Genomic DNA, 17,801 nt, shown 5'->3' with positions numbered 1-17,801 from the left:
AGGGGCTGACAGCCACAACTGAGTCCAACAGGACCAGCCGTCAGTACCTCCAGGACGGCTGGATGACTGGCGCTTGTTCAGAGGGCACTGGGCTTGGGGTCAAGGAGCCCGGTTCATGTCTTAGCTCCACCAGTCACATGTAGGACTGTCAGCAAGTCAGTTAATTTCTGGAATAAAATGCCTTCATCTGCAAAATGGAGACAATCATTCTGTAAGGTTTTGATAGTTGTTTCACTGGTGGATTTTAAAAAAGGTAGTACATTTAAAAGCATGGCAGGCATTTAATATTTTTTCCCAACATTATCTTGGGGTTCCAGGAAATACCAAGTAAGAGCTCCTGACGTCTAGGAGAAAATCACTGAGTAAGGCCCTGGGTTCAGAAGAAACCTCTGAAACTAACTCAGCAATAATCCACAAGAGTTTTCTGGACATAAATAAACTCATGCTTTGCATTCTGATGAAATCCAAAGGATTAATTCTGTGAATCCAGTGAACCACAGATCATAAAAGTGTCCAGAGCAGCAAAAGAGTCAAAGCTCGGAAGACACAGAGAAAGACGCCTACACAGGTGACTGGGCCCCCAGAGCAGGCCCCACCCCCGGGCAGTGGGAAGACGAGGAAGGAGGGAATGCACCGCAGTGCCCCGTCCTGACCATGTCACAGGGACACTAACGGGGGGAACGGACGATGATAAAAGGAGAACGCTGTCCCAGTACGGACTAGATGCTGCGACTGCTGGTGCCTAAAAGAAACAAGGTCCTGGGGACAAGAGGGAAAAAACACTCAGCAATTAAAAAAAAAATTGACAGATGTATTTAATGATAAGGATCATTTAGACTAGAAGTCCATAAAAGGACTCTAGACTAGAAGTCCATAAAAAGAATAACCTCTTCTGAAGTAGGCTGGCATGCAAGTTAACAAAACAAGACGGGGCTTTCCACATTTCCAAGTCTGCTCACAGCATGTACTCTGTGTTCCTCTGATTCCCTGTCTTGTAAGTGTCTAGAATACAAACACTAGAAATCTGGCCCAGGTGCCAGTGCGCCACTATCCTGGGTATATGCCTGACATTGATAATTAAACCTGGCTCAGAACTGGGTCTTAGAACTCGTGTTCCCACAGTTCTCTAGGCTGCCATCACCAGCTGACTAGAATTTATACCCAAGAAAAAACCCACCTAAAAACCTTTGGTTTTAGGCCTACGTTATTCAAATAAATATTTGAAATAAAGTATTCTCTTAGGTCTGGGCAAGGCAGTCAAAAGGAGAGAACTGTCCTGGGATGAAGCATAAGCAGAGCCGTTTGAATCACTACTAGGAGGGGAAAGGAAAGAAAAAACGGGGGTAAAGCTAACCAGAGGGACAGATGGAGACCACCAAGCTTTCTTTACTAGTTGCCAAAACAGAAAGTTGACTTCTGCTTTGCTATATAACCATGGAGTCTAAAATACTGTAATTGGGAAGACAAGCTGAGCAAAGAGTACAGAAAGACAGCAAAATATAAGATAAAATCTTTCCTGTTTTCCACTATCAGAAAGATAAGTAATTAAGGTTTCTTTCTTTGTTTCAGGTAGTTATTTTAAAATTCTACACAACTGTTTATGAATAAAAGACATATTACAATTGTCAGACGTCACTCATTTGACAAGTAAAATAATTTTAAAAAGCAACGTGAATTAAAAACAAGTTCTGTAAGGCACTGTACAAATACTCCAAAGTGCCACAAATAGCCTTATGATTCCCATAAAATGAAGATGCTAAAAATAATGTTACAGAAGTATATATGACACAGAAAGGTGCCCATGACATAATAAAGTTTAAAATGTAAGACCACAAAAGAGAATCACATTCACTATGATCCAGGTTACTTGTGTTTTTAAAATTGTAAAGGCATAAAAACCACTAGTTAACATTTTGGTATAATCTGTGGGCAGTAGGATTTTGAGTGATTTTTATGTTCTTTTTGTTTCTCTGTATTTCCTAACTTAATTGTGACAAACTCATACCTGAAAAATTAATTTTTTCTTTTAAAAATCTGCTACAATTAACAATTTGCTCTATTAGTTTATGTATAACCATCAGCAAGAAGCAAGGGACAAATATGGACCCCTGGTAGGAACTGTGCTCTTCAGAGTTACCTCTGAGACACAGCTGCATCCACACAGCTGGATAACCAGAAGTCCAGGAGAACAGTGACCACATCTGGCCACCGCTCCCAGCCACACCCTCGCTGCCCCCTTACCACTCATTAGAAATCTGTACCTTTAACAAACTGTTTTTGGATAAAAATCACTTGCAGCCAAAAATAATCTGTGAAAGAACATGATATATTCAACACTGTACTGGAAGTTTTAGCCAGAGTAATCACACAAGAAATAAATGGCATGCAAATTAGAAAGGAAGAAGTAAAACTAACTCTATCTGCAGATGACATGCTGTTACATACACAAAACCCTACAGAATTAACAAAAAACTATTAAATAAACAAATACAGCAAAGTTGCAGCATAAAAGATCATTAGGGGTAAATATTCATGGCCTTGAATTTGGCAATGAAATAGAACACCAAAAGCACAAGCAATAAAAAACTGGAAAATTCACAAATATGTAGAAATTTAACAACACACTTCTGATGAATCAATGTGTCAAAGAAGAAATCAAAAGGGAAATCACATAGTATCTTGACCCAGGATAAGGGTCAAGATGGAAACAGAACATATCAAAACTTATGAGATGCAAAAGTAGCTTTAAGAGGGCAATTTATAGCTATAAATGCCAACATGAAGAAAAAAGAAATACCTCAAATAACCTAACTACAGAGTTTCCTTTTGAGGTGATGAAATATCTCAGGATGAGATGGAGGTAATGTTTGCACACTCTGTGAATGTACTAAGTGCTCATTTAAAATAGTTAATGGTTAAGTTTATGTTCTATGAAGTATACCCTAATAAAGAATGCAAAAGAAGGGGGGTGAGGTATAGTCAAACAACCTACTATATGTTAAACAAATTTATTGTTCAGAAAATACCACTGGTTTTTAAACGGACTTAAAACTGTTTCATCATAGCATGTTTTTAAAATAAAACTACTCCCCCAAATATTTCAGAGTAATTATTAATAGAATGCCCTATTTCTTACCAGAAGACTCTTTTCCGTTCTGTTTTTCATAAAGGGTACCCACAGACATCAGGAAAACAATGACCAGGAATACTGGAATTCTCCAGGAGCCAGCCAGAGATGCTGCAAATTATTAAGAGTTAACATTTTTAATGAAATAAAAACCCACCACTTGTCTTTAAAAGAATCTGCATAGGAGACTGACAGAACAATTTGACATATATGTTAACAAAACTTTCACAGGGGAAAATTTAAAAAACCGGCCATCAGACAGGTGGCACCTAACTTCTGGACTTCTCTCAGTAAGTCCAGTCCTGCTGTTGGAGGCCGGGCCAGGGGAGTGGACATGCACCAGCCTACCTCCGACAGGCTTGGGTCCCCTGAGGATCCAAATCCATTCAGAAGCACATCGAGCGGCCCCACCCACACTTAAACCGAGAATTACCTGCACCAGGTATAGATCCTAGTCATTTAGCCTAACTTGAATTTATACCCAATTGAATTTCCTGAAAATACCACTGGGTGCGCAGTCTCTCTCAAGAAAGGGTGGAATAGCCCAAAACTGCATTTCAAAAAGCTTCAATGTATCCTCCTTGGTGCACAATGCAAAAATGCTGCAAGTGGCTACCCACTGGCCATTTGGAGTTCCCTGAGTTTCCCTAGAGCCTCAAGGGCACACAGCCGCCTGCCTGCCTGCCTCTCTCCCTCCCTCCTCTGCCTTTCTCCAACTCAAAATGAGACAAATCCCACTTGTCAGGGGATCTTGCTGATGATCTCCCCGTTTCTGCTTAGAGTCTGCTGTTGAATAGAGCATTACTCCCTAGCTTCGCGGACTTGCAACCCTGTGATTCCTGGTCAGACGCGTTATCCATTGCAGATCAGAAGATTCCGAGTCCACAAAGCCAGGGACTAATGCTTTACTCAACACCAAACTCTAAGCAGAGACTTATTTTTAATCAACTCTTTTAAAAACTTTTTTTAAACAATAAGTAGCTCTAAAAACTATCTACTGCTCTCAGTTACGGGATGTTGTTTTTACATTAGAACTAAGTGTTTCCAAGACTCTTACTTGGAGATGAGAGTCTCCGAACAATCACTCCACCACCTAGCAGCCATTCAGCCAACAGCGCAGTCTCCAATGGCAGCGAATTATTTTGAGCAGCTCTAACTCCGATCATTCTAATGCTGAACGGAGACTTTTCTCTCTGAAGCTACTCACTGCTCCAACATCTCTCCCTACAGACGGGTTTCAACCACTCCTTCACAGGAGAGGCTGCCTATTCTATATCCTCCTGACCTCCACCTCGCCCCACCCTGCAGCCCAGCTCTTCTCTTATCCAGAGTAAACATCACTGGTTCCTTTCATTGTTTCCCACACTTGATTCTGAGCACCTCTTATCGCACTTGACTGCTTATCTATATCCTTCTTCAGGGTGACACTCAGAAATGGCCCTGAGAGCCCAAGTCTGCTTTACTTTTTATGATATATTTGTTTTTAAAGGACCTTTCTGAAAATGAACATTCAATACAATTAAAAGATAGCATAACATTTTCATTAAAGATTAACAAAATATTAAAGCAGAACATTTCCTAAAGATTATTTTAATGTAGTATATAATGCTATGAAAAAAAATGCTTTGATTTGCACAGTCGGCTGCTGCTTAACTTAAGCTGGACTTTCTTAGAAACAGTGACCCACCTAAATGAAAGAGCAATATAATCCAGACAGGAATTGAAACCGCTCTCAAGTAGCGCTCAGTGCTTGCATTCCACTTGAATGAAACAGTCAACACGTAGCCGACCACCAACGTCCAGATCTTAAATAAATGAAATACAGACACGGCTGTAAAATACATGCACAAGGAAACATACATACAATCATATAAAGTGTACAAGCATCTATACTGCATGGGGGCTGCGGTTACAGCACAGGTAAGACGAAGGCAGGTGGTGCTAACCCAGGGTGTGCAGGCTTCCCTCTGTTTAGGTAAACCCAGTTTGAAATGAAGCAGGCATTTAAATCCCATGTAGTGATACCATGTAAGTAGTTTTCTGGAAAAATACATATAGCTTTCAGATACACTAAGTTTCAAAAACTACTGTATGCATAAAGATATTTAAGATAAAATATTCCATTTTCAAGCCATGAATTTAAGAGCTTAATCTTGTGGAATTCTTCAGGTTTTCTCTATAATGTTTAGAAAAGAAAAAAGAAAAGCTTTCCAAAAAGAATGAGGTTAAAAGATCCATTACGGCCTATGAAATATGCTTCTAACTGTGAAAAGAATATTTTTAAGCTAAAAGAAGGCGGCAGCTGAAGTGTGACCCCGATAAAGTACTGTACGTAACAGATGGTTTGAACCTAGCCCAGAGTTGCATGCACATTTGAAGAAGGGCGCTGAAAAAAAAATATTACTAGAGGAAGAAACAGCAAGACCTGAAAACCAAAGAACCAGCCAGCCCCGCCCCCCTTCCCCACACTAGGCCCACTTGACTCTGGCACGGCATCAGCGCGGCCCGCGCACAAGCTCTCTAATGATCTCACATTTTAACAGAACATTTACAAAAGGTGGAAGGAACATATAATCCAGAACGAATGTGAATACCAGGAACATATTCAAATAATCCAAACCTTAAAAAGAGAAGGCAAATTAAAACAAGAGAAAAAACTGTAAGCCATAATTCAGAAAATGAAGAAAAAGGAACTGATATGATCACTACAAAAGACAGAAAAAAATACCTCCTACTTTTTTTGGTCACACGTATCAATAAAAATAGTCTTCAGGTCTTAAAATGTTTGTAACTTCAGAACTGAGAATTCAGCTTTGGGACCTTACTAAATAATAATAAACTCTATTTTAAAAAAAGCTTATCAGTACAATTTAGAATACTGAAAAGTTCAGTTGAACCTAAAAGTTCAACAACTTGGAAATGGTTATACAATCATTAAAATAGGTTTTGTAGGCAAGACTATACAATTAAAAATATATAATATTTCTAAGAATATTAAGGAAAAGCAAAACACAAATACTCGTATGAATGATTATATCTACAACATGGTAAGGAAAAAGAAATGTACTAAGAAATTAACGGTTGTTTGTGGTACTAAGATTTTTTTCCTTTTCCTTTTTTCTGTATTTTCCAAATTGCCTTTCATAAGCACTAATTCTTTTATCATGAAAAGGGTATTAAAATATTCCTCCTCAAGCAATCTGTTGGGTGAAACATGACAGAGCTTGTAAGCCTCAGGTTCACGGCCATTACATGGGAAGGGGCAGCACAGCTGCTACCAGCTGGCAGGACCACACAGACTGAACCTGGGGATTCAGACACTCAGGTGTGACTGTGGAGCTCGGGACAAAACCAGAGAATAGTAACAGGACAGTGCTTCGCCTCTACCACGCGCCAGGCCCTGTTCTAAGGCACTGTCTACATGAGCTCATTTCACTCTCACACACCCAAGAAATAAGTATTATTATTCCCATTTTACAGATTAAAGAAATTGCTTAAAAGTGGTAGGGCAGGATCAGAACCCAGAAATCTGGCTCCACAGCCTGCTTTCTTAACCAGAAGGAGAAAGAAGGGTGGTGCTAAAAAAATTAAAAAAAAAAAGAAAAAGCAGCTCCAATATTTACAAGGAAAAATAAAAAACCATCGATCTGGGCAACTACAAAGGGATGCAATGAAAAAGGATCCTTTGCAAATGGATGGTCTCCAGTGGCAGGATACACGGGGTAATGAGCTCCACACTATCAAACACGAAGTCAGTCATTTAGATGAAAGACTGGAAGAAATATTAATCAAACTTATGGATTATACAAAACTGGGCTTAGTCAATAAAACTGACATGACAATGGTGATTCAAAAAGATATCTTGAAATTAGAACAGTGAGCTAATTCAAATAAGATTAAATTTAACAGGGAGAAATGCGAAGTTCTGCTTTTAGATTCAAAACTCAACTGCAAAAGTACAGAATGGGAAGAGGGCAGCTAAGCTACCTTCTGCCTCATTATCAGCCAGAAGTGTAACTGGTGTGAAGGCCTATTAATAAAAGTATAACAGTCACATCAAGGTAAGTGATTACTTTAATGACATTTGCACCACTGAACCACATCAGCAATAAAATTCGGTCTGGGAAAGGAAATGAAAATCCCAATAGAAAAGAGATGATGTAGCCAAGAGATAAAGCTGTTGTAGCTGTGAAAAGAAAAGGAAGTGTCAAGATTTGATAGCTATCTTTAAATAGCTGGGGAAATGTCGTCTGGGAAAGCACAGGACTTAATTTTCTGTGGTTATGATGGCAGAAATCGGTGAGATTAGGAAGCAACACATTTCAGCTCAGTGTGAGGATTAATCTTTCTAACAACTGTAGCAATCTAAAAATGGAATTAGCTACGATCACTAACTAAAAGTATTTGAACGAGAGCTGACCGTTAATAAGTCAGGGATGACAAAGTAGGAGGGAAAGTCTGCCCCCAGTGAGAAGCTGAACCGGACAAAATGAAAAAGTACAAACTTGCAGAGTTTAAGTCTATACCTTAAAACCAAGACTTTTCAGTACTTAGGAATCTTTAGCACTTAGTACTTAGCAAAGTACTCAGGAATCAGTATCACTCTCAGGGAGAGCAAAATATAACAGGCTGCATACTTCAGGATTTTTTTAAGGGAAACTCATGGTCCAAAGTGAACCTTAAACTCACAAATAACCTCATTTCAGTTTAAAATAACCACTGAAATATACTCCCGAATTCCACTGCTGGGAATTTGGTTTTTTGAAGCACTGTGTAGTCATATCTGCTTTTTTTTTTAAGAGGTGAAAGAGTCAGAAATTCAGCTTTAAAACCTTTCTACCCGGGGTTCGCCAAGATATGGAAGTGCTGCTTCTTACAAGAGCCGCCCTTCAGGGTTTGGTCCTTGGTAGAAGCGGCAGAGCTTTGGTATTTTTACGTTAAGTGCTTTAAGAATGCATGACCTTCGTCCAGGGATGGTGATATTGTGCCGTTTTCTTCTTCCTCATACAAAAATGTGCACTGTGGCAGTTTAAAATATTAAAAAATTGATAACAAGCCAAATATCATTGTATAGAGGACTATTTAAATAATGGCATCTCCAAAAATGAAACAATTACTCACTTTCAAAGGTGTGATGAATATCTATATTCAATGGCACAGTATAAATTTATGCAAGTGCAAATTTCTAATGGTGAAAATGTACTATCATAAATGTTAAACTATATATGAGGTCCAGCAGAAGGAAGGCTTGTTTGATTGTGGGTGGCAGGATAATATGGATGTCACCGTTTACATTTTTAATTTGAATATTTCACCTAAAATCTCATATGGTATAATTTGAGTGTGATACTGTTATGTTGCAAATTACATGCTTATGATTTTGTAATTAAAAATAAACCATTACTTGTGCTGGACCCTGTATTATATCTGGATGGCTGCATTTCAGGGGTTAATTTGTTTTTAATATAATTTTTAAATTGTTTTTCAAGTACAGTTGTCTCCAATTTGCTTCTTTATGCTTTTCTTCAAATACTGAATTTTCTCCTGAGTATTATTATTTTTATAAATAGGATGTTTTTACCTAAAAAATATTTTGGCTTACTTTGGATCTTTTTTCCAATATTTTGAAGTGTTTCCTCAGAAGAGTCACAGAAAATTATTAGCTCAAAGAGTATGACCATTTATAAAACACTTTAAAGTTTCTATTAAGCCATTATGATTATTCAATTACTAATATTTAAAAATGTTTATCAGATTGTCCTAACACAAATTCAGAGTGAAAATAATCTGGTAGGAACACTTTCTAAAAGCCATCTAAAAAAAAGTTTTTATACTACATTGCTATTAAAAAGAAAGAAGTATATCTGTAAGTGCTAACAAGAAGATATCCACAAACAACAACAAGTTAAAGCGCAAGGTGCAGAGTTTTATGCTGTACCATTTTTGTTTTAAAATCTGAAAATCCTATACTCAATATGCTCGCACAGGTGCAGAAGTAAACTCAGAGGACTACTCACCAGTAACCACAGCAGCAGCCGCCCAGTGGGAATGGTGCAGAGGAGTCAGTCACTCACTTTACCGGGTAAACGTCTGCCCTGCTTATGTTGTATTTACAGAACAAGCATGTCTTACCTGAGTCAACTTTTCAATGGCTAACTGTTCTTTAGAATAACTAAAACTGAAAATGAGGATTTGTACATTCAAATTTCATTTATAATTTCTAGTATGGACTCCTAAAAGGATGACTTTAAGTGTTTTTTACTTGTCTCTCTGAGTGATATGCTTAGCTTCTGAGCAAACCTATTCAAGTATGAATTTCCTTCCTAGCAACCATCAATGAGCAATAATTTATATGTAAGAAGGTCATACTTTCCCAAATGCATGCTCTTCAAAACACTGTGTCCTTTCAAAATACAGTCAATACTTACTTGAAAGCTCTATATGAGACTCTGTCATGTGTCCTAGATACTACAGAACTCTGCATAAAAACTGGCAATATTTATTTAGCACGAGTAAAACAAACTAATAATTACACTCTCCTTTTGACTTACTATCCACATGTACTTTCTGATTGAAAAATATTAAATGCATAAACCACGAGTAAATTTTGCCTTTTAAACTATGTCATTGATTTTTTTTTTTTTTGCATTTTTAACAAGATTTTATTTATTTACTTTTACAGACGGGGGAAGGGAGGAAAAGAAACATCAGTGAAGGACAGATACATGGACCTGTTGCCTCTTGCACACTCCCCCCTCCCTCCGGGGGACCTGGCCCACAACCCAGGCATGTGCCCTGACTGGGAATCGAGCCAGTGACCTTTTGGTGCATAGGCTGGTGTTCAATCCACTGAACCACACCAGCCAGGACTCATTGTTTTATTTATTGTCTTCTGGGCATTAAATGAAAAATCAACGTGGCTGGCTTCTGTTACACGGTTTTGTAAAACACCTTCCTGAGTCTTGTACAAGAGACTTCTCCCAAAGTCATGGAGCCACAGCCCTAATTACAGCCCAACCAACTACTCCTCCAGGTACTTCATTCTCCTTTAAGACAGCTCAATGCTAATTTGAAAACTGTTCTCTCTATGGTATGGGAACTTAAGAGTCAGGAACCTTTCAAAATCAAAATCTGGAAAGCGTCCTCCTCACTGCTGCCAGGCAAGCAAAACTGCACCTAGAAAGGGGCTCGGAAGTGGCACTGCGCAGGCCTGGGTGGCGACCGTACACTTCCTAAGAGCTCCCCTGCGATGCTGCCAAACTCTTGGGATCTGTAAAGCCGAACACCAAGGAGCCTTAAAAATCTTTCAAGCTTCTCCCACACTTCGTACCCCAGAGAAGAGCTCTGATCTGTTCAAGGTCATGAAGCAAAGTTATTGGCAGAGCTTAGCTTAGAATTTACACTCTTCTCATCTTTCAGCCACCGTTCTTTTCCACCTCATGGTTCTTTGTAAAGTAAAACGAAAACAATTGGATTAAAGACCATGGAGAACACAAATCTATTATTACTGCAGAAACTGTAGTAATGTAGAAAACTGTAGTAACTGTAGAACAGTCTTCAAATTTTCTAAGAAGTCTGAAGTAATGGACAGAGGAAAAGCAAAATACTCCCAGCAAAGAGGAATGGTAGCGCAGGGGCAGCCATTAGCTTTTCGGATTTATCCTGACCCTTCTGTACCACGGGAGATGCCAAGAGCCCTAAGGACTGAGTCCTGAGAGAGCTTGGTGCAACAGATCACTTTAAGTGTTTAGAAATCACTTACTAAGTCAGTACAATATTCTAATGTATCTGAAACTGTTTAAAAAGGACTACTCGTACCATAAATGTAAACAGGATGGAGTGTTAGGAGACCAGAGTCCAGAAAAAGTGCTAGGAGTCACTGAAGTACCCACGAGTGGAGGGAAGAGGAGCTGAACTGGAAAGATGAACCGGCAGAACAGGAAAAGACAGGACTGAAGACACCAAAGGAAAGCTGGACGGGACCTGGAAATAAGTCAAGAGATTCGAGGATAAAAGCAAAGAAGAAAACAGAGATGGCTGAGGTTTCCAGATGACAACAATTCAGGGGTCTTTCGAGGAATATGAGGAGTTAGTCCAATCCTGATGTCCTCTTTTCTTCCTAATGACTAAAACCAAATCACACTAAAGAAATTTAAACTAAAAACTTAAATACAATATATTGGGGGACTTTTAAAAAATCCTTATTGAAGGTCTTGGTGACAAAGGGATTGCAACAGCTGACAGGTCTGCCGAACACCATTTACTAACAGAAAAAGTAGATCAACCTCTGACCAGTCTTCTCACCTGTGACACCCCTCCTCCTGCACAGGGTTGTCCTGAGAATGAAGCAGGACCCGTGAAACCTAATCCAGGGCCTGGCTCCCGCCTCAGAAGTTGCATTGTGAATGTACGTATTATGGGCTCTCCAAAACGCAGATGTTCCTAGATGTGACTTCTCTTTCTGCCTCTCCCACCTATACCTCTGTTTGGCAGCAGGCTCAAATCTGCAAGTTGTCCAGAAAGCACACTCTTTTTCTATCACAGAAGCTCTGCTCGGGATTACAAAACCAAACTGGCTGTGAACCATGAGATAGAAAAGTTACAGAGTGGGCCCCGGGCTCCTTCACATGACCCATTTTCCAGTCTCGTCAGGCCTTCACCAGCACCTTTGGCTGAGGGCTGAGGGCTGAGAGCTGATAGCTCCTTGCCTCTGCTTCCCAGGTATACCTCAGCCCCATCCAAACACCTACCTACCCCAGCACTGAAAGGAAACTGAAAGCCTGTTTCTCTCAAACTCAGACCAACATCCTGACTCTACTTTCAATTTAGCCCTCCACCATTCCCTACTCACTTCTAATTATCTCATAAGGTCTCTCTTATAATGGGTCTTTTTCACTGCCTCCTCTTCTCCCTTGCCCCCACTACTTTAGCCAAAGAGCTGAGTTTCAAGTCTTTTTAAAAATCATTAATTGACTTGACCTTCCTCCCTCCTTCCAGCCCAATCAATACTGGCCTTTCTTCTCTCCTGCTCATCCACAAACCATACAAGGGCATTTAAGTAAAATGCAAAGATGAGAGTTTATCTTCAGTGAAAAGATATTCAAAACAAGACACAAAGAGCTGTGAGAACCTCTTTGCAAGTATGAAATTCCTCACCTCTTTTCACTATCTGAGAGTGACTGGCAGAAATGCTTCATTTTCCACTAATCATGCCAATTTGACCACGTATTCAACATCTGATTGTAGTATGAAAATAAACCACATATGTTAGATCTTTCTTTTCTGATTTGACACAGTGTAATCGATAAACCACTTGGTCTTGGCTATAGTAATTTACAGTAAATCGTATTATCAACAGTGAAAAAATGTTAGCAGAATCTATAAACATGTCTGACTTTGACAAGACTGAATTTGAGGACAGAAATCAAGTCAGAGTAATCTTTATATTCTTAGTAGTGTGTGTCTACATAAGAGGCATTCAGTGAACTTAACTGAAATGCAAAACAAGGTAAAGAAGAAAGAACACTGAACTGGGACTCCATAAGTGTGAACCATGGATTTATTCGCAATATGAGTGACTTCGGGACAATCGCGTTCTCTGGACCTCAGAAACCTCCCCTGAAGAGAGGCAGGCATCAGGCAGTGCAGAGGAAATTAACTCAGGGTCACTTCTACCGGACAGTCCAGCAAGCCCCTGGATTTGAAAGGGGATGGCTGCACATCTCTCCCCCTACAACTGAAATAGCCCAGGCCCCTCAGAGATAAAGGCTTCTGTCTGACCACTTAACAGTTGTACACACAGGCAGCATCGTAGAATTATGGATGAGGTGCTCCCCAATAATTGGTGAGTAATGAGTATACAGGATGGAACAAAAGTAGGTTTACAGTTGGGAGTACATGAAACACCGAGTTTATTCTTGTACTGTTATGAATTATGTTCCATATGAACCACTGGAAACCTACTTTTGCCCCACCCTGTATATCCACGTCTGTCACTTCCCATGAGATTACGTTCCCACATCGTTATATGTACCCTGAAGTCACAGCCTGCATCTGACTCCTTTTAAATCCTTCACAAAGCTCAGTCCCTAACATAATCCACTTTTAACTTGACCTGAGAGGTGCTATTGATGGAGCAAGAGAAGACAGGAGTTTTCGAATCAATCATCACTCTACCAATAACTTGGAGCAAGTCAAAACTCTGCTGGACAGATAAGGAGAATTATTTTGCAACTTGATGTCAAAGTGCATTGAACACTGACAAAAGTGAATACAATTATTTTAAATGGTCCTGTTCAACTAGTCTACAACCTGATCTGAGTTAGGAAATGTGTCCTTAGATGATTTTTGAAATCCCTTCCAATTTTAAAGCTCCTTGATGTTCCAAGAGTAAAACCAGGGTGATCCAAGAATCAGAAATCTACCTCTCTTTCACTCAGTCTGCTTCAGTGGCACAGCAGTCCTTGTCCCACACAAGTTGTTAGTTCCCCAGAAGCAGAGTGTGGCCTGGAAGAATCCCAGGTGGCTCAGCACCCAGTGCCTAGCACAAAATATACTGAACTGAGAGGCAGCCCTGGACTATTAAGAAAGCTTTGTTTTAGGATTTGAGAAACTTGAGTCAACCAATCCCCTACTTGTCCCTAACTAGCCCCAGCCGGGTTAGAAGTCACCTCTCATATCATAACAGGTTAAACTAGGATTTCTAAGGTCCCTTCCAACTCTGACATCCAGAAAAGTCCCCCGTGAGCAGAACTGAAGATGGCCAGAGCACCCCCTCACGCCCACGACCAGGAAAGAGTAAATTCAAGTCCACCTGCCAATGCTCTTAAAGCCCCTACTTGCAAAGTGGAAAAGTGATTCCCAACAGGTGACACGTCCCCCTTAAGGGGTCTATTAGGATGAGGATGGGGAGGCGCAGGGAGGCTGTTTCAAACCACACCCGCCCTCTCCTTGGAGGTAAGTGTGCCAAGTTCCTCAAACGCATGGGAAGGAAAGCGGAGACAATGCCGCACAGGTGTAGACCTTTGGTCCTCCGAGCACATTAAGGAGGAGTTGCAGAAACACACCCCAGTGGACTGGGGCTGCAGAGAAGGGTGCTGTGTGCCCGCCGTGACCCCAGAGGGACCGGGCCGAGGCTCACTCACCCACAGGCTGCTGAAGTAGTCCAGCCCGCGGCAAATGAGCACGCCGATGTGGGCCAGCAGCACCTGGACACCCAGGTAGCTGCCCAGGCTGTAAAGGCCGTAGAGGAGCGGGACGCCGGCCCCGAGCAGCAGCAAGAGCCGGCGCCGGCGCAGCGCCTGCTCGCCCAGGGCCTCGACGCCGTAGTCGGCAAAGCAGAGCGGCAGCAGCAGCGCGGCCAACACGATGGGCGTGTGCGCGCGGTGCAGGCGCTGCAGCCAGTGGCGGCCCAGGCGCGTCAGCGAGCTCTTGAAGGGGTGCAGGAAGGTGCCGCACAGCACGGCCCACAGCAGCGGCCGCAGGAAGGCCTCCAGAATGAAGTAGACGAGCACGGCGGCGCCGCAGCACAGGCACACGAACAGCACCGCCCCGGTGTTGTAGAAGGCCTGCTTGATGGGCTTGTCGAAGCGTAGCGCCAACGCCGGCGTCCGCGGGGTCTCCCCGCCGCCGCTGCCACTATGGGGCCGGACGTCGCGCGGCACCCGCGGCGCTCGGCCCGGGGACTCCCGCGGGCTGAACGCCTCGGCAGGACCGCCACCGCCGTCAGCCATGGTAGCTCTGCTGCCGCCTCCGAGAGGCCGTACTGGGAAGCCGGCGATTGCCGCTAGCTGGAGGCCGGACGGACGGCGCGCGGCCTTGTGGGAGTTGTAGTTTCTAATTGGCCACCGAGCATTGCAGGACCTTTAGCAAACTACAACTCCCAGAGAGTATACGGCAAATCCCTGCGCTCCATTCTCCCATTGGTCCCTGCAGGAGCCAAGTAACAGGTTTCTGAGCTCAAAATCTTACAGGAGGAATAATTAAAAAAAAAAAAGTTCCCCTCACCCATTGGTTAATATCAATTTTGCGGGAAGCGGAATCCCTAAAGAGGCACTGCATTCACAGGTTGAAAACCCAGGTTGCTCATTAGAATCCCGAAGGGAGGGGGGGTACTGATTAAAAAACCGATTCCCAGATTCTATTTTATCGATTTGATGAATAAACACAAAGTATGTGCTCTGATATATTTGGCAGGATTTTAAATAGCGATTACCATACGGCAGGCCCTGTTCTAAGTGCTTCATTCCTATTAACTCACTTAAGCCTTAGAACAGCCCCACAAAGACGAACACTGAAGCACAGAGAATCTCAGTACCTTGCCAAGGGTACACAGCTAGGAATTGGCAAAGCAAGGACTCGAACTCCGAATCTGGCTCCTAACATCTATTCTCTTAACTACTTCACTAATTGGTCTAACAGGGATTCTTTGGCATGTTTTTTAAAGCTCCTCAAAGGACCGTAACTTGCAACTACCGTTGGCAACCATTGGCCTAGGAGTCCGTGTGGGAGCAATCTAAATTCCTGAAAGAGCGCTAGATCGGAGTCCCATATTGCCGCTGTCTCTTTTTGAGACCTGATGTCAGGTCACTTAAGCCCCCAATCCCAATTTCCCCTCTGTCACAGGAGAATGATAATAACAGACGCTCTTGTCTTGGAAGAGAAAAGAAGACGCCCTGGGGCAGTGCAAGGTGCTTCTGCTCTGTTGCGGAGGACCTAGAATCCAAGCCTAGTAGCTGTATCTCGAAAGCGGCATTTTTACTTAAGAAGCAGAAGGAAGGAAGGGAGGGAGGGAGGGAGGAAAAGCAAAGAAGGAAGCCTTTACTGAGTACCCAATATGTGAGTGCTTTGAAATCCTGCAAGTTATCCCTTTTCTGTTTTTGGTAAGTTTTAAAGTAAAAGAAAAAGTAATTCCTTTCCATCTCATTTTTGGTTTGCAGGTCACAGTCCCTGTTTTTCAAATGGTCTATGGACTCTGACTCTGCAAATATTTTGCTTCAGTTGTGCTACACTTTGCTTTGCTTCTCAACTGCTTTTTCTACGGCTGTTGAGATTATGATGACAAATTGTGGTCACATTTGTTTTCAGTATCCATGTTACACTGACTCGAATTCTCACGTATATAACAATAGCGCCTCAGTCTCCATCCCAAAAAAATCCTCAGTAATTTCTAGCGAGTCCCCAAGCAGTACCTCATGTATACCCAGAAACATGAGTCAACCACCAACCACCCTATGCACACCCTGCTGCCCCCACAGCTCACTGAGTTCAGTGCCTGTCATAAGACTGCCAGAGCCTGTGTCATTATTTTCAGATCCCGGATATTTCCAAACTTCTAGTCCTCAGGGTACCAACGCAGAGCTGGGTTCCACTCAGAGATGGGGAGGAAGTGCTCCCTTTTGTCACCCAAGCCCTAAACCAGATCACGTGTGCCCAGTGTATTGTATCTCCTCTCATGAAGAGTCCCTTCCATGTCTGACCTTGAATCCTCTAACCACAGCATCTCAAAACCCATTCAAAGGGTCAGTGAAGGAACAAAAACTAGACCATCTCTTCTGCCCTCCTCCAACCAGAGTCTCTGCTCTCTTCTTCTAATGACAAAATGAAAGATTTCTTGTTGCATCGATGTATCTATCGATGGATGCGAACAGGAACTGACGTATGCCCTTGTTTGTACTCTCTTGGCAACACACTGATGTCTCTGTCCTTTCACACACTCCCAATTCTCTACAGTACAGCCATCATGATCTTTCTCATGTAATCTGATCTCTTCAAAAGCCTCCTTACCCTGTGGGAAGGTGTCCAAACTCTTCACTACAACATCCGAGGTGCAAGGTGAGGGACCTGCCTCACTTCTCCCCATTCCCTGCCTCATCCTTTATCCCCCAGAATGTGGTGGCCCCCAAAGACATCCAGGGCATAATCTCTAAACCTGGAAAGTGTGTCACCGTATGTGGTAACAGGCACTTTGCAGACAGGATTAAGATTTTGAGATGAGATTAGCCTTGATTGTCCAGGTGGGGCCTAAATGTAATCACCAGTATCTTTATCAGAAGGCTAGCGGGAGGTTAGAAGATAGAAGAGGAGAAATGGTTTGACCACAGAGACAGACATTGGCACGATAAAGCCATGAGCCAAGAAATAACCACAGCTACACAAGCTGGAAGGGGCAAGGAAGGATCCGCTCCTCCGCAGTTCCCAGAGAAAAGCAGCCCCGCCAACACCTTGATTCTCACTCCATAAGATTCAGTTCAGACTTCTAACCTCCAGAACTGCAAGAGAATACCTTTCTGTTGTTCTACGCCGCTAAGTTTATGGTAATTTATTTACAGCTGCAGCAGGGAACTAAAGACAAACCTTTGCCCAGTGACAGTGGTTCCCAAACGCATCCTTCTGGTTATTCTTCTGCGGTTGCTCTTTCCCTTCGTGGGGATGCTTCTTCACACCCTTTGTTTGCTTTCTTACCCTTTCCTTCAGATGCAGCGTCACTCCTACCTCCTGCTTTCCTGGCTCCGCAGGCTGGATGAGGGTGTCCCTAGTCCAGGTTTGCACCACACCTGAGCATCTCCTTACCGCAGCAGTCATGAACAGGTATTGCATGGTGTTTGTGTGCCTGACTCACCGACTAGGCTCTGAGTCTCTTCAGGGCAGCAGTCAAAGCTGTTTGTTCTTCCTG

General features: G+C 42.3%; 1 protein-coding gene across 3 annotated transcripts in view; it reads right to left on the bottom strand.

The window, feature by feature from the left end:
• The window catches only part of TMEM245 (transmembrane protein 245), an 80,942-nt gene extending 66,031 nt beyond the window's left edge, over nt 1–14,911 (bottom strand). Inside the window, exons 1-3 of one of the 3 annotated variants that reach the window (XM_053656346.1) lie at nt 14,272–14,911; nt 4,815–4,932; nt 3,137–3,238 (exon numbers count right to left, since the gene is read on the bottom strand). In XM_053656346.1, the coding sequence (XP_053512321.1) occupies nt 3,137–3,238; nt 4,815–4,932; nt 14,272–14,859 (808 nt within the window). In that variant the 5' untranslated portion in view covers nt 14,860–14,911. The remainder of the gene's footprint in view (nt 1–3,136; nt 3,239–4,814; nt 4,933–14,271) is intronic. The other 2 variants (XM_037152736.2, XM_053656347.1) reach the window with 2 other exon arrangements.
• Between the last annotated feature and the right edge of the window lie 2,890 nt (nt 14,912–17,801).

The sequence above is a fragment of the Artibeus jamaicensis genome, unplaced genomic scaffold (assembly GCF_021234435.1).
Source record: "Artibeus jamaicensis isolate MK-2021 breed Jamaican fruit bat unplaced genomic scaffold, CSHL_Jam_final scaffold_1964, whole genome shotgun sequence".
Classification (NCBI taxonomy): Eukaryota; Metazoa; Chordata; class Mammalia; order Chiroptera; family Phyllostomidae; genus Artibeus; species Artibeus jamaicensis.
Note: the sequence above shows the minus strand (reverse complement) of the source record. Positions and strands in the feature narration are given on the sequence as shown.